This window comes from Lissotriton helveticus, chromosome 1_1 (assembly GCF_964261635.1).
Source record: "Lissotriton helveticus chromosome 1_1, aLisHel1.1, whole genome shotgun sequence".
NCBI lineage: Eukaryota > Metazoa > Chordata > Amphibia > Caudata > Salamandridae > Lissotriton > Lissotriton helveticus.
In genome coordinates this window covers 1,255,155,032-1,255,173,023 of record NC_136057.1, presented here as the reverse complement: position 1 = coordinate 1,255,173,023, position 17,992 = coordinate 1,255,155,032, and the positions used below count along the sequence as shown (strand labels likewise).

General features: G+C 46.0%; 1 protein-coding gene across 2 annotated transcripts in view; it reads right to left on the bottom strand.

The window, feature by feature from the left end:
• The window catches only part of LRRK2 (leucine rich repeat kinase 2), a 2,266,429-nt gene that overhangs the window by 1,021,181 nt on the left and 1,227,256 nt on the right, over window positions 1–17,992 (bottom strand). For both annotated transcript variants that reach the window (XM_078680082.1, XM_078680090.1), the window contains one exon: window positions 1,640–1,827. In XM_078680082.1, the coding sequence (XP_078536208.1) occupies window positions 1,640–1,827 (188 nt within the window). The remainder of the gene's footprint in view (window positions 1–1,639; window positions 1,828–17,992) is intronic.

The window sequence follows — 17,992 nt, the reverse complement described above, 5'->3', positions numbered from 1 at the left end:
ACAGCTATAAGCCCTCAACCGGGTGAGGCGTCAAACAGCCGCTTTGATGAAATCGCTCTGCCCAGCGAGTCATATGAGTCGAGACAACAATGGATGGAGCCCTTTGTTGTGCCTCTCCAATCTGATACTGCTTGGGAGAGAGGATGGTCGGGCCCCCGCCGGAACCTATAGCAGCACATGTACAACGTTTCCCGCAGGGTGTGGGATTGATGGCCCAATTAGCATGCAGAATCAGAAATTATATGGGATAATACCCTTTGCCTCAACCTACTAGGGTGTTGCTTCTTATGCATGGAGACTTTTATTCTGTTCCTCAACATGTTTGCATACGTTGGTTCGGGGAGGATGCAAAAAGCAGGCTTCTCAAATAGGAGAGAGAATAACTCATTCTTATATCAGGAGTAGCCACTGTAACAATATAATTATTTCCATGTTCATGACGACATATGAAACAAATCCTCTGACTAGTGTGTCTGGGCCTTGAGGACCAATCACTCAGAGACGTTATGGTGTTATGGGAGGGGTTAAAGTGCGATGTGGACTGCAGCTGTCTAATCCCCCTAGGCCCACTTTCTAAGTGTTAGCTAAAGTACTTTAATAGGAGAGGACGGGTCGGCAATTTTTTCCTGTTAAGTTGGTGACTGTAGCTCCCAAGATTCTTGTATTGCTGAGCTGATCGAATTTCCCAACTGAAGTGAGTCCCAATGCTTGCAAACCCACTCTGCTTTGCTTAGCATTCTGAAGCAAACTAACCACTTTCTTCCCAAAAAGTATCTACCTCTGTACTTCAAAGACCATATCTAGGAGTTGAGCTAGGTCCCAGATAAACCAGTAGACTTCATCCATTTATGCTGCTTAATGAAGACACCTGTGCCACTGACTGCAGGAAGGAGTAGACACTAGAAGTAATACTTTTTTAAACAATCTGGTGCCTATATTGAGTTGTAATTAAATGTATGTAGCGGTTTCTACCCCTGATGAGGCGTCAAAGCGCTTTTTCGGCGAGTAGCACGCTACTCCGGGACTCATAAAGGATTAGCGTTGAATTAGTATAGTGAAATATGAAAGTATAGTGGTGAATAGGTTAGTCAGTTATTTGGATTCAGGAGGATAGAAGAGGAAAACATATTCGTATTTATGTAGCGCTTGTTACCCCTGATGGGGTGTTGAAGTGCCTATATCATCCCTTGCTCAAGAGTAGCAGGATTAGATGCATAACAAAATGACTCAATTTTCATTTTTGAATAAAAAAATGAAAACTATAATAATTAAAAAATAAGTGATGAAATCAAAAATAAATATCAGCTGAAAAGCTATTTTGAAACTTTCCTAAAGATACCACCTAACACCCAGTCGAATATCTGACAATAATGCGAAAATCTGTAAACAGACGTAAAGCCACTTTAATTACAGTTATTCATTCCAAGTGGAGAATATCTGCATCAGCATCTTTTAATAGCTTGGTTAGAAATAAGAACAACATACACGTACAAGCGCACATTATTAAAATTACTAGCAAAAGAAATGCACCAGATTTATATTTTCATCCTGATACGAGTCTGTCTGAATTTTACTTGCATATATGTTTTCGTTACAGAATCATAACTATCTCAACGTGTTCACATCTTGAAGAGATTACCTGCTTGGAACAAGGAGCTGATCTTTTCTTAAAGGCAGAGCAATCTGGAATTTTTCCAGAAGCTTAAAATACTGTGACATATAATCCTTTGGAAATATGTTCTTTCTTGATAGATAGGTCTCCACACTGGAACGCAGAATAACTCCTTTTGAATACTCTGAAAGCCCTTCCTGTTTTACCATTAAAATCTGAAAATATAAAAAAAGCTTTTATTTACTGTTGTGTTAAACTATGCCTTGTTTGTGCAGGATAGACACTGCGTGTAGGGTGCAACTCTACTACTTCGTGTCACCAAAATCAATAGTCACAACATTGGGAGTCACAGCATGGCAAGGGGCATTACATTGCAGGAAAGGATTCGAAAGTGTTACCATTAAAATGATCTCTTAAAATTAGCCGTAAAAATCCTGTTCGTGTGTGTGTTTGTATACAATATAAACAATTAAAATTAACATACAATTAAAAAAATAATTTTAAAAAGTGTTCATAGGCCTTGGAATAAATTAAAAATAATATATATAAATAAATCAATGAGATGCAACTTCAGCACGCAAGCACTGTGTGGCAAACACGAAAAAGACATATATCTGATTCAATGTCCTGCAAATCCAGCACAAAGCAATGTGTGCTGGGCTCGTGCACTCCCTGGTGCATAGCCCTCCGCTTTTGGAGGAAAAAACTCCATAATATTAAAAGTTAAGGTATGAAAAACAAAAAGGGCCACACAAGTCAAAGAAGCAGTTAAAAAAATATTGACTGATTTTGCCATACATCCAAGAATCATAGAAACAATCCCAATCTCCATTCTCCCTTCAAATGTTTTCACCAAAGCGTCACTAAGAAGAGGTGAAGAAGTCTCAAGTGCAAGGTATTAATGTATGTGGGCAGTGATGGTACCTTAATTGGTGTACTTTTCAAGTGCAGTATTTCTCTATTCAGCTCTAATCACAGTCTCTCCACCCAGCTAGTTCAGGATGTGGCCCCTGCTGCCTACCCCACCACTGCACAGTATCAGGAGCCGACTCAGTCATAGGTTACCTTTGTCAATGCTTGGGGAGTTACTTCACTAGCATTAGCACATTATTTTTGAAACTCTATTACGAAATAGCACTTGTGTATATGTGTGCATTCAAGGCAACCATCTTATACTGGAGTTTCAACAAAATGAACAAGTTACTTACCTTCGGTAACGATATATCTGTAAGAAACAGTAGTTAGTATTAGATTCCTTACCTTAGAATATCCCCAGGCGTCAGTCTGGATCCGGAAACTTTTGCGTAGCAGTACCCTTGCGCGTTGGTAGGCGTCGTCTGCAGGCGTCCCCTGCGGCGCCGCGTCGTCGGCGTCGTGATGACGTCGCTGGAGTATATAGACGCCGCCTCCGCGCGCTGACGTCAGTTCTTTGCACACAGCTTTTCCGCGCCAGAACACGCAGAGCCATGTGAGAACTAACACTGGTGCCATTTGAATCTAGGGCCCTGAAAGGGATGTCCTTAACCCTAGGTATCAGTTCGCAGAACGGGGAGGACGGGTGGGGCGGTAAGGAATCTAATACTAACTACTGTTTCTTACAGATATATCGTTACCGAAGGTAAGTAACTTGTTCATCTGAAAGAAACAGGTTAGTATTAGATTCCTTACCTTAGAATAGATACCCCAGCAATACCAACCCCGGTGGTGGGTCTGCGAACCAATACAAACCTACACCAGAAAGTCCTGGAGGACCGAACGGCCAAAGAAGCCATCCCTCCGGACTTGACTGTCCAGGCAGTAGTGCCTCGCAAAGGTGTGCAGCGAGGCCCACGTAGCCGCCTGGCAAATGTCCTGCAAAGGGACTCCCCGGCCCAGGGCAGTAGTAGCCGCCGTGGCCCGAGTGGAATGGGCCCTCAGCCCAACAGGAGGCTCCTTCCGAGCCAAAGAGTAGCATGCTTTGATGCACAGGACGACCCACCGAGAGATGGTTAGTTTCTGTACCGCCCTTCCCTTCTTCTCACCCACGTAGCCAACAAACAGTTGGTCATCCACCCGGAACTGGCGTGTGCGATCCATGTAAAATGAAAGCGCACGTTTTGGGTCCAGACGATGGAGCCGCTCTTCATCCTTTGAAGGATGCGGAGGCGGGAAGAAGGAGGGTAAGGTGATGGACTGCCCGATGTGAAAAGCAGAAACCACTTTGGGCAGGAAAGAAGGCCTAGTCCTAAGAACCACCTTGTCAGGATGGACGGACAAGAAAGGAGGTTTAACAGAAAGAGCCTGGAGCTCACTCACTCTCCTGGCAGAGGTGATGGCAACCAGGAAGGCCGTCTTTAAAGTGAGAAGACGGAGAGGACAGGAATGAAGCGGCTCAAAGGGAGCGCACATCAAAAATGTCAGAACGAGGTTCAAGTCCCACTGAGGCATCACGAACGGAACAGGAGGATACATGTGCGTGATGCCTTTCAAGAATCTCAGTACAATAGGGGACTTGAATAAAGATGGCTGATCAGGTAGCCTTAAGAAGGCGGAAAGGGCAGAAAGGTAGCCCTTGATAGTGCCCAGAGCAAAGCCCTGCTGGGCAAGAGAAAGAAGGAAGAGGAGAACCTCGGAAAGAGGGGCAGAAAGGGGATCCACAGCCTTTGCTGTGCACCATGCCACAAATCTTTTCCACCGGCAGGCGTATACCGACTTTGTGGAGGGACGCCTGGCTGCCAGAATCACATCACAGACTTCAGGAGGCAAGTCGAATGGCCTCAACTGTCGCCGCTCAATCTCCACGCATGGAGGTGGAGGCTGGACAGGTTCGGGTGGAGGACCGTCCCCTGCTGCTGCGACAGAAGGTCCTCCTGAAGGGGCAGGCGGATCGAGGGACCGACTGACATGCTGAGTAGCTCGGGATACCAGTATCTTCGAGTCCAGTCCGGAGCCACAAGGATAACTTGGGCCCGGTCGCGCCTGATCTTCTTCAGCACTCTGGGCAGAAGTGGTATAGGCGGAAAGGCGTACAACAGACCGCAGCTCCACTCGCGCCGAAAGGCGTCGCCGAGCGAGTGCCGTCTTGGAAACTCCAACACGCAGAACTGATGACATTGCGCGTTCTCTTCTGTGGCGAATAGATCTAACCAAGGCTCTCCCCATTGCTGAAAGAGGCCGTTCGCCACGTCCGAGTTCAGACGCCATTCGTGATCCACCGAGCACCGACGGCTGAGTTCGTCCGCCCTGGCGTTCAGAGAACCTGCCAGGTGTTGAACCGTCAGAGTCACGCCCTGACGTTCCAGCCATTGCCAGAGGCGCAGAGCCTCCTGGCAAAGGGTCCACGACCCCACACCGCCCTGTTTGTTGCAGTACCACATGGCGGTGGTGTTGTCCGTGAACACCTGCACTACACTCCCGTTGACAAAGGGGAGGAATGCCTTCAGTGCTAGGCGAATCGCCCGTAGCTCCAACATGTTGATATGGAGCCGGGACTCCGCCGGAGACCAGATGCTTCTGATCTCCGCCTCTCCCAAGTGGCCTCCCCAGCCCTGGAGGGACGCGTCCGTCACAACCACGTGCTCCGGTTGGGGAAGGGAGAGGGATCTGCCTCTGACCCAATCGCGGTCCGTAAGCCACCACTGCAACTGTCTCGCAGTGCCCTCCGAGATCAGGACATGGTCGGACAGGTTGCCCTGATGCTGGGCCCACTGAAACTTCAGGTCCCACTGCAGAGCCCGCATCCGCCACCTGGCGTGATGCACCAGAAGGATGCAGGAGGCCATCAGCCCCAGAAGCCGCAACGTCAACCTGACCGAAACCCGGGACAACGGCTGAAAGATGGGAATCAGAGCCTGAATATCCCGGACCCGCCGTTCCGGAGGATAAACCCGAAACTGCGCCGAGTCGAGAACCGCTACGTGGGAAAAGGAGCTTTTGAGAGGGACACAGGTGTGATTTCGGCACATTGATGGAAAACCCCAGCTCGTGCAGGAGGTCTGCCGTCATCTGAAGGTGGTGGACGACTGTTTGGGGCGAGCCCGCCTTCAACAACCAGTCGTCAAGGTAGGGGAAGACTGAAACCCCTAACCGGCGCAGATGAGCTGCGACCACCGCCATCACTTTCGTGAACACCCGTGGGGCGCTGGTAAGGCCGAATGGGAGCACGATAAACTGAAAGTGCTCGTGGCCTACCGTGAACCGCAGGTAACGCCGGTGGGCCGGCAGGACGGGGATGTGAAAATACGCATCCTGCAAGTCCAACGCTACCATCCAGTCTTGTGGGTCTAGAGCAGCCAAGACCTGAGCCAAAGTCAACATCTTGAACTTCTCCTTCCGGAGGAAGCCGTTGACGTTCCGTAGATCCAAGATAGGACGAAGGCCCCCTTTGTCCTTCTTGGGCACCAGAAAGTAGTGGGAGTAGCAACCACACCCTACTTCTGGCCCAGGAACGCGCTCGATGGCCCCCTTGGCCAAGAGGGCCGTAACTTCCTCCTGCAGAAGTGTCAAGTGGTCCCCCGACACACGGTGGTTCTGCGGTGGCATGGCTGGAGGAGTGGACTCGAAGGGGAGGGAGTAGCCCCTTCGGACGAGCTGCAGCACCCACCTGTCCGATGTAATCGTGCGCCAGTGGGAGTGGTGATGACGAACCCTGCCACCCACTGGCGTCACATGGGCCCGAAAGCTCGGACTAGGAAGATTTGGAGGCTGCAGCGGGGGGAGGTGTGGACTGACCTCGCCGCTGCCCTCTACCGCCACCACGGCGGAAACCACAGCCGCCACCGCGCTGGGGAGCGCGCGTGGGACCGCCCCGTCCTTGGCCACGAAAGGGGCGAAACGAACCCTGCTGCTGGCGCTGGGTCGAAAGACCCAAGGACTTGGCCGTGACCCTGGAGTCCTTGAAGCGCTCAAGCGCGTTGTCCGCCTTGTCACCGAACAGGCGACTGCCATCGAAAGGCATGTCCATGAGGGCAGTCTGGACATCCGGCGAGAAGTTGGCGGATCTCAGCCAAGCATGGTGACGAATCGCCACCGTCGTGGACATAGCCCGTCCCAGCGAGTCGGTCGTGTCAAGACCACACCTAATTGAATACCTCGCCGCGTCCCGGCCTTCAACTAAGGCCTGGTTGAGCTTGTCCCGCACCTCCTGCGGGCACTGCGGCAGACACTCCGCGACCGTGTCCCACAGAGAATGGGTGTAGCGGCCCAAGAGGCATGCGGTATTACAAGACCGCAGTCCAGCACTCAAAGACGAAAAGACCTTCTTGCCAAATTGGTCATATCGCTTCGATTCCCGATCGGGCGGAGCCGACGGGAATGCGGACTGGGAAGTGGAGGCCTGGATCACCAGACTCTCCGGGGAGGGATGGGTGGAAAGGAAGGCAGGGTCGTCCGAACACGGACGGTGACGCCTGGCAACGTTCCGGTCAACCGGTGCACCGGAAGCGGGCCTGGACCAGGTGCCCAAAAGGACATCCGTCAGGGCCTCATTAAATGGCAGCAGAGGCTCCTGTGGGCACGACTGCGGTTTAAATACTTCGGTGAGGATGTTAGGTTTCGCCTTAGCGACGGGGAGCTCAAGGCGCAAAGCCTTGGCAGCCCTCATCAGGACCACCGAATAGGCAGCCCCCGCCTCCGACGCCACAGGGGAAGGCGAGACAAACCCAGGGTTGGGCGACTCGTCCAGACCACTGGCCTCACCTAAGTCACCTACCCAGTCCACGTCATATTGGCAGGCTCGTGACATGGGTCCTCAGACCCCTCCCAACCCTCTCCATATTCGTCCTCATCGCCATAGGACGAGTCGACGATATAAACCGGCTCCTCGGAGCCAATGGGCCCCAACGGCGCCGGACTCGGCGTCGGACGACGCCGGTCCGACTCCGCGTCAGGAGTCAGAGAGGGATCGGGGGTGGCGCCGCGCGGCGCCGGCGCCGGGGACCCGACGCCGGCCGGAACCGACGGCGGAGTCACGGCGCCGCGCGGAGGCGGCACCACGGGTTGCCCCAATGGAATCGGCGCCGGGGAGGCCGGAGGACCAGCCGGCGACGACCCTGAAGGGCCCAGCGGCGCCGGGGCCGGAGCCGCCGGCAGCGCCGGGGCCGGAGCACTCGGCGGCGTCGGGGCAGGTGCACCCGAACCGCTCGGGCTCCCAGACGGGACCGACGGGCCCGCAGGCGCCGTAGGCCCCGCCGGAGGAGACATCGCCCTCACAGCCATGAGGAACGCCTCAATCTCCTCGCGCGACGCGCCTTCCCCAGGGACCGACGGGTATGGGTCGGACGGCGTCGGCGACCCACGCGGGGGTGGGGCCACCCGAACCCCCGGCCGCATCACGCGGGCGTCGGGGGGAGTCGGGGGTACGATGATGACGCCCCGACCTCTTGTGACGCTTACCTGATGAACCGGAGGAATGGTGGCGACTCCCGGAGCGCTCATGGCGGCTCCGCGATCGCTCCCTCGACCGCTCCCTCGACCTCCGACCGGACCGGGACCGCTCTCGACGCGGGGCCGACACTCGGAGTTCGAGCAGCTTGCGGGACCGCTCCCGTCTGGCTTTACCTGTCAAGGCCCGGCAGTCGACGCAAGACTCGACGTCGTGGTCCGCGCCCAGACACCGGAGGCAGAGTCGATGGTGGTCGGTGACCGACATCATTCGGTCGCACCAGTCGCAACTCTTAAACCCGGGCATCCTACCGGCACCTTGAAGAAGAGATAAAGTTAACAAAACTAGGTCAAAGGACCGGAGTACTGCTCTTCGGATCTGCGCTAATTGGCGCGGAAAAAAGAAGAACTGACGTCAGCGCGCGGAGGCGGCGTCTATATACTCCAGCGACGTCATCACGGCGCACGACGCCGACGACGCGGAGCCGCAGGGGACGCCTGCAGACGACGCCTACCGACGCGCAGGGGTACTGCTACGCAAAAGTTTCCGGATCCAGACTGACGCCTGGGGATATTCTAAGGTAAGGAATCTAATACTAACCTGTTTCTTTCAGATGAACTGCATCACAAAATGGCTCCAGTGCATGCATGTGCATACCCAGCCACATGTGCAGTGGCAAAAAGTAAAATTGGCAAAGCCACTAGGTCAGGTCCCAGTAGCAATGACAAAAGACTTAATGAATTTGCCAATGCTTGTTACTGTATACTGTCATTTTGGCCCTCAATTATAGTGTGATATCTTTTTACTCACTCTTCATTTACAATAGCATTGTTGCAGTTCACTTCCCGTGCTCTGTTTCCTACCTGTGGGCCCTCTAGTTTTCAACTAAGTTCCTTGGGCTTAGTTATGTTGCATCATATTGACTCCCAGCACCTTTATCAATCTTTTGAACTTTTCTTTCATTTCAGATCCATGTAACGTTTTGTAATAGACAGCCTGAGCTAATCCTCACAAAGCACGCATTTTCTAGAACCTGTGGGATTGTGGTGTACACTGTTCTGGATTTAATTGATATTCCACATTCGTACAGGGTTTTGTGGGTGACTCTTTACTTTTTTTGCCAATGCTCTTTAGTAAGCTCATTTGAAGCTGGTTTGCTTACATCCAACGCTGGTCATTTTAGCTGTGTTGCTGACTGACTTACCTTTGCTTCAGGAGTTCCTGATTTCTGCACTAATGCTAATCCTCGTTTCCAGAAGATTCCCAATGTTTATGCTGTAGCTAAATTGTTATTCCTTGAATTATTAGAGACCTGCAGTGCTTCATTGTTTTCTTGTTTTCTGAACTACCACTATTTCTTGAACTTCAATTATTCTAGAAGTTACTGTTCTCTCAGGCCTTGCCCTCCAATCTTATTATTTAGTTTCAGTTTCGAGTACACTGTCCATGCTGCCTTAAATTCCTGATTCATAATCTGTTTTTTTTAAGTCCCGCCTATGCAGCACGCATGCGCTGACTACATAGGCGAGACCGTTAGCCGTCGTTCAGCTCTTTTTCTAAGCACATACTCATGCTTGTGGCGGCATACACCTTGCGGGAGCGCGCAGGAGCATGCCACAACGACGAGTATGTGCTTAGAAAAAGAGCACTCTGCACACACACGCATGCACGCACCAATCCCATGCCAGCAAACACATGCGCACGCCTCTCTCCTCGCCCACTCACTTGCTCCACCCTCTCCGTCTCCTTTCTGCCTCTGCATTAACTTTCTTTCTCTTCCCATAGTTTCACTTTCCCTCTCCATTTTTTACCCCAACACCTCTCGAGCCCTCTCACTAAATCTGCCCTCCGAAGCTCTTACTCTTTCTGTCCACCCGCTTCCTCTCTGTTTCTCCCCATACACCTCTCGCTCCTGCCTTTTTGCCGCTCTGTTTCTCACCCCGACTTCAAAGTGGCAGCCATGCTTCTTCCAGTACAGAAGCAGAAGTATGCAGCGTAAAATCCCACACGTGAAATGTGCTTCTCCTAAATGAATGCACTCTTCAAGTCTTCCTTTTCTTTTGGTTTTTTTGGCTAACACCATAGAGCCTTTCGAAACCGAAGTCCTGTTTTATGTAATAAAGTGAAACCCGAGCACGTATAGTATATATTCTTGAATTCAGATGGGAGGTTAAAGTTAGGATGTAGGTAGTTTGTTTTCAGTCTGTTGGAGATAGCTTTAGCTCTGTTGGTAGCCTGTTTAAAAAATAATAATGCATACATGTATAAATATAGAGAGAGGCTTTGGATTGGCACTCTTCAGCCAATGGTCTATCCAGTTGTCTTTCACGTTTTTCTTCTACCCATTACGGCATGACCGGTGAATCAGTCTTCTTCAGCCATTGAATGCCTTGCACTGTGAGTGACGATATTTTGCCTCATAGAGTGGACATCTGCCCTTAAAGAAGTGCAACTTGAATGCCTGGGCTAGTATGGCAATACTTTTCCTTTTTTTATTTTTATGTTACCCATGTGTGGTTTAACTGTCTTCAGCTTACAATAAATAATTCAAACCCTGTAATGTGCTTTTAAACCTAACCAGCATTGGCAAATATCAGTAGGTAGTGACTACCACTGTAGTACGTTTATTTGATTTAGTTAATTAAAATTGTTGCAAAAGGACCGGCACATGCCATATAACACAAATATAATTCCATTCATAGACCCACTGTTCTTGTAAAAGGTTCGGGCATTCTATCGTAGATAAAAATACAATATAAGCGTGCATAAAGACTCAGTTAAAATACCTTTTATGTAAACACTGTTCTTGTTGAGGCTGTCAAGAAAGTTTAGTGGTGCACTCTGTCATCTGGTTGGCACCCCGTGAGTTGTTTGTGTTCACTGATGGGGACACATCTGGGAAAGTGCCACATGCTGTTGTGGAAACCAACCTTTACTGATGCAAAGGGCAAATTATGAATTAGAAATTGTTGCAAATGGCAACAGAGTGTGCCACAGGACGCAGATACAGTCGTGCACTGGCTATTCTTGTTAAGACTTTGGACATTATATAATTGGAAACAATAAAATATCAGATGTACGAGAGACTCCGTTAAGGTGCCATTCATGTGTCCAATATTCTTATGTCTGTGGGAAATAAAATATTAACTGTAAATGAGACTCCATTAAAATGTCTTTCGTGTGTCCGCTGTTTTTATTAAGTCTTTTGGCAATCCGCTGTATTGCGCAGAATCTTCTAGTAGGCGCCCTGTTAGGTCATGATTGCAGCCACTTCTGAGGGTGCAAGATACTAATTGTGGGGGAAAAAGGTTTTGGGGTTCTATTTTCTTGCCTTGATGCAGACTTTTGATTTGTTAGCTGCGCCTTTCTTATTGTGAGTTATTGGCCAGTTGAGAGGCCATAAATTTCAAGTCGGCCGAGGTTTCCAAGCAGTAGATTCATTCTTTTGCTTCCCTACAAGTGCGCATCCCGTGTGTTAAGAATACTGGCTCTACTAAAGTGTGACATGTGGGCAGAAAAGCTATATATATATATATATATATATATATATATATATATATATATATATATATATATATATATATATATATATATATATATATATATATATATATATATATATATATATATATATATATATCTATATATGTATATGTATATATATATATATATATGTGTGTATATGTATATATATATATATATATATATATATATATATATGTATATATATATATATATATATGTATATATATATATATATACAGATTCGATGCTCCAGTGTTTCCTCACTTGAGTGGCTTAATCTGCGCAAACCAGCATTGGGGGGTGACTGCATGCATCCGTTTAGCTCTTTAATTGGGAGAGCCACGAGTCTTGTGTAGAGGATGTGATTGAGCATTGTCTTCCTTGGAGCACTCATCAGGTATGTCTGAAGGAGCTTTTCCCTATTCGACTTTAATATTAATGTAATGTTGCATTTGGACGCTTCTATGATTTTGATGTCTTCCTGCCTGGATAGAAGCCTAATTCTAGGGACTTGTCTTGGCTACTGTGCATTCTCTCCACAGTTCCGAGTTCCCTACTGCTCTGTGTGTGTGTGTGTGTGTGTGTGTTTGTGTCACGTAATGTTGGTGTGCATGTTGTTGAGAGTGGGCTGAGCAGCAAAGATACCATAAACCTGTAACTAAGATATAACTTATGCAGTAAATCTATATCTTAAAACCAACAAAGGATCCTTCTTCATTTACATCACCTAACTTTATCCTCACCAGCTCCAAAATACAACAAGCATTGGCATATCCAATAGGTCTCACCTTTGGGACCTTATAAGTGATTAGCTGTGCAACAGTTTATGTTGTTACACTAAGGATATTGTGCTGGATAACTAAACACTTATAAGGTCCCAAAGGCGAGACCTATTGCTATGCCAATGCTTGTTACTTACTTTCTGCCTGTGTTTTCTCCCTAATTTCTATTGAGCGTAGTTTCTCTCTGGTTCCTTGTTTACTGTGGCTGAGCTGTTAATTCTCTGCCCTTTTAGTTACCACCCTGCAGGTTCCTGTGTGATCACCAGGTTGACAACCTAGGTGTAGGTTCTCATCTACTGCCAGTGGCAGCTAATAAGTACGTTCTTCTGTGTACTTTGCCGCTGATAACCACTGCTGAAGTGCTTGTGCTCTCTCCTTACATCATTGTAATATTGGCTTACACCCAACTGGCAGATTAAAGTTACTTGGAAGTCCCTAGTAAAGTGGTACTACATCTATCTAGGGCAGGTTTCTCCAACAGGTAGCTTATGAGCTACTGGTAGCTCTCCAGGTACCCATACGTAGCTCTACTGTGCGCAGCCCAGAATATTGAAAGCTTTTGCTTGGCTGAATTAATCCACATATAATAAAGTTGAGATGGTGTATTCAAGACGAACATTTGTGCATTTTTAGAACCCATACGCTGACCTTTAGAAGAAAATGGTTAAATTTCCAGAATGTATTCAAAGCTGGCATTTGACTGACTTATTAATACCATAACTTTGGTGTCAGGGGTATTGGGTTATGAATTACCCATGTACAGGCATTTAAACATTTACAAAACATTATTACAATACTTCTGGAAACCCTGCCTGATTCACTTAGGTGATTACTGCTAGTAATCGTGAATATGGTGGCCACTAATGTAATCTTGTATTGTGTGGTTGCTATTACAATACTAATATGAATAGCTCGTGATGATATCAGGGCCTGTAAATTAAATGCTACTAGTGGGCCTGCATCACTTATTGTGCCAACCACATAGAATATTTTTTAAACATGACACAGGCCTGCCATTGCAGCGTGTGTGTGCAAGTTTAAACTGCCAACTCAGCATGGCAAAATAAATCTTTTTCTAAGCTAGTGTTGCCAACCTGCACACCTAATTCATATATGTATGCCTATTTATTCATTCAATAATAGTTTAATCGTGCATGCTGTTGTGAGGAGTGTCTGCCCCATATCCTACCTAAGGAAACTATGAATATGGGAGACAGAGAAACTCTGTCCCACGTCACAAAGTCCTCTAAATGTATTGAATCTATTATTTCATTGGTTCAACAATGTTGCTAACAGTGTTACAAGTCTCTTAATTCTTGTGCATACGTGCTGAATATACAACTTTTGTCTGGTTGGGGAATAATTCCCTTGACTTCAAAAACTTGTGCGTGAAAAACAAAATAAAGACCCCTGATGCATAATGATCAACTTAAAAACCCCAATCAACCCCATCAAAGATGTTAGAACATTCACAGCCACTCCAGGAACAACTCAACAAATGCTGCGCTAACTTTAATACACAATGCACGTAGAAATCAACCAACGACTACAGGCCACTACATTAATACAATATCACAAGGTAAAACACATACCTCGAGGTTTAAGGATAGCCTTGAAACACATGTTATTCAAATACAATAAGGCATTTATGGCACGGTGGCAAGCTATATTGACCAAGTGCTCCCTAGATTTTATTAATAGTGGAGGAATTATCAACCATTCTCCGAGAACTGACCACGGAGATCGCAGAACTAAAGGATGAGATCGCAAAACGCATGGAAACGGATGACTGGTCTAAAATCTTAAATTACATTAATTGCAAGCTAGATGAGCATGCCAAAGAAGTACATGATCGTAAATTAGAACATTTAAGAGAGACACCACTGATTATAAACTTGGTGATGTGTACACTTGGGCCGAGGCATATGCTCAGAAAAGGTTTTTTTTAAAATCTGGAACCACGTCCTCAGATGAAGATCAAGATCTGTCTCTCCAAAGACCACCCGCATGATTGTTACAGGATCAAACATCTAGTACTACTAGCAGCGAAGTTCCTACTACCAGTGGTAAACAGTCTTTTTTAGACTTAGGCGAGATTTCGAATCACCCTCCAGACAAGGTGAACACCCCCCAAAACACCGAAACCACAGGGGACAAAAGAAAAGGGGCAGAATCAACAAGACCTCAACGCAATTTGAAGAAGACAACAGCTTAGTCATGAACATATCCAGCAGAGTCATGAACCCAGAGAAAATCCGGATATTGAACAAAGGCATGATATTTGTTCCTACATATGTGTCCAATCCTTTGGAAACTGACATAGCACTGTTCAAATTCATGAGGAAGTTAAGACTCAGATGGCATTTTCACACTTTACAACCCCAGCAAGAAACCATAACCGAGGAAACAACCGATACATTTCATCCAAAAAGCACCTTCAAGGCACCGTTCTCCCACAAAATTTTGGATAACTTTGAATTATTAGTAAAAATGAATTTACAAACCATCAAATATAACTCACCCAAACACACTAATCTGACCATCAAAGAACGCAGCTTCCTTCGATAATTAAGTCAGATTCCAGTTTGATTTTCCAACCAGCAGACAAAGGGAGTGCTATAGTCATAATGGACTCCACCTATTAGAAGCAGAAAGTGAATGAACATGTGTTCAACACAGATAAATACATCCCTCTGGACACTGATCCAACAAAAGAATGTATATCTATTTTGACCACTATCCTGGAACAAGCTGAAGAAATGGGGTGGATCGTTGAAAAAACGAAACGATTTTTGAATATCTCAACTCCAAATATACCACACATCTCTAAAATGCATACAAATTCTGAGGACCCCTTCAGGCCAATTGTAGCAGGTTGTGGCTCCATGCATGAAGCTCTGGGGAAATACGTGGATTTTCATCTTCAACCACTTGCCAAGAGTGGGTAACTTATGTTAAAGACACCACCGATTGTCTCCACAAACTAGAAGCCATACGCTCTGAATTCAGGGAAAACATATAGTTATGCACTATTGACGTAGTGGCCTCATACACACCAATTCCCCATGGAGAAGGCCTAAAGGCGATTGAATGGAGATTATTAAATAACCCATGAGATGATGTTAATGGTGTCTTATTATTATAACTATTGGAGTTTTCACTTTACCATAGTTACTTTTCTTGAGAAGGAAAATATTACCTACAACGTACAGGAACATCGATGGGCTTTCCTGGAGCCCCGTCGTATGCAAACAGTTTCATGGCATATTTCGAAAATACATTCATTCTTCATAACGAACAGTGCCAAAAGAACCTGGTTGCATACATGCGATTCATTGTCAACATTCTCGTGATCTGGAAATGTCTCCGTGAAGAACTAGAACAGTGCATTCTTGCACTGAATGCACAAAACCATCGGATTCAATTTACGCATAACATCCAGAATTAACGTTTTGGACATCTTAATTCAAAACACAAGCCATGGGTTAGAAACATCAGTGTATACCAAACCCACTGACAAGAACAATGCACTTCATTATGAAAGTTTTCATCCCCCGGCCTTGAAGAAACACTTACCAGTATCACAGTTTATAAGAATTAAAAGAATTTCTTCGAATGATGAACAAGCTAATCTCAAATAAGAGAACAATCCATTAAATACACCCAAAGAGGATATGCCCTGGACATTTTACAAACTGCATATCACGTGGTGAATGCAAAACAACAACATGAGCTACTAGGAAGCAATCCATGAAAAAGTACCAAATGGGAAGTTTTTGTCTTAACATATTCACAACAATCGTCGCTCATAAAAAAGTAAATCCTGAAAAGATGGGAGATTATTGAGCAGGAAACAGATTTTAAAACGGTATTCTCAAACAAACCACTATTTGCACACATAAGATCCAGAAACATGAAAGAAATACTAAAAACGACTACATCAAAGACATCGGAAACATTCAAAGGAATGTCGAAATGTTGGAACTGTTGACAATGTAGCAACGTCATAACAGGGAAAACTTTCAGCCATCCACTTACAGGAAAGAAAATCCAATTAAAGCACTCATCCAATTGTAACCCGGATGGAGTAATCTACGCAATAGAATGCCCATGTGAACTCACATACGTAGGCAGAATGGACAGAAAAATCAAAGTAAGGATTGTGGAACACAAAAGCATGATTCGTACAAAAAACTCAAATTCAAGCTTAGCGGCACACTGGATCAATACACCGCACACAATCCCCCAATTAAAATTCACCATACTAGAAAATATCTACTATAGAGCAGGGATTGAATTACACACTCTACTAGTCCAGAGAGAAACATTTTGGCTAAAATATTTAGGAACCTTAATCCCTAAAGGTTTAAATGATCATTGTGAAATGTCTTGTTTTTTATGAATCAAGTAATTGGTTATTTCATACATGTAATTTTTCATAATTGATTATGATTGTAAATCTGTGTCCGCAGTAACCATAGTTGCACACACTACATTGACTGCCACAAGCGTCTACCACGCAATCGCTGACTCTTGATAGATCACATTTGCTATTAAGGATAGTAAGCACTTATAAACTCAGCTTAATGAGAATAGAGATTGCATGTGAATGTCTCCGTTTCACAATAGTATGATCTCAACTTTTATATCTCCTTTTTTCTTCTTTATGTTCTTCCATATCCTGCGAGGGAGAATGTAGAACTTCACAAACCTGAGTTGATAATTTTGGATTTATTGACTTTGAAATATACACACAATAGTGACATCTTGGTATGTCCGCCGAGCACATTTTACAATAAAGTTAGGATTGCTGTCAATCCCCTGTGGGAGTGTCCCGCTGTAAACCAGAGGCGTATAACTAGAACGCAACGTCATGAGGTCACAACACGCACGTACGGGAAGGGAAGAACGCTCATTGGGCGTTAGACCGGTAAGCTGGGAGTTTCGGGTTAACACTTGCAGAGAGAATTTTTCGAATGAGTACCGCCCAGACACTAACAGGGATCTCATAATCTTTTCAAGATAAGAGGGAAAGTTTATAACTGATGTACAGAGAGGTAAGAATGCCAAAACTTTGTACTAGGTTAAATACGAGTGCACATTCATGAACACGCTCATGCCGTAATTAAATTCATGCATATTTTTCGCAGAGTTCACAACAAAACGCAGGATAAACAGTAGGGGGTAAGCGGAGACGAGGGATTCAATTTTATCGGCAGTTTCCACACTGTTTCAGGAAGCTCATGCAGCTTTATTTTTATAATGTAGGTCATTGCGAACTATTGAGCACGCCATCACTCCCGATGTGTGCAGTCAAGTGTGGGTAATCCACATTTAACAGACAAGGTATTACGCATGGTTTATGTTTATCAACACCAAGGCATGGCACGACTGCGTAAACTGGACATACCCTCAAAAAGTCATTCAACATAACAACTTAGGCCATAATTTCTCTAGGATTATTGCGAATATATACTCAACTCCTATAGCCAAACTACTTGTCAATCAAAAGGGTTTCTTATTAAAAGAGGCACCAGACAGGGGTGCCCGCTCTCTCCCCATCTCTTTAATTTATATATAGAACCCCTAGCCAACATGATCAGGTCTTCCAGAGAAATTTCCCCTTTTAGTTTAAGGGCTGGCATCTAAAAGTGGCATTGTATGCTGACGACTTAATGATTCATAAAAGCAATCTAAATAAGTCCTCTAGCT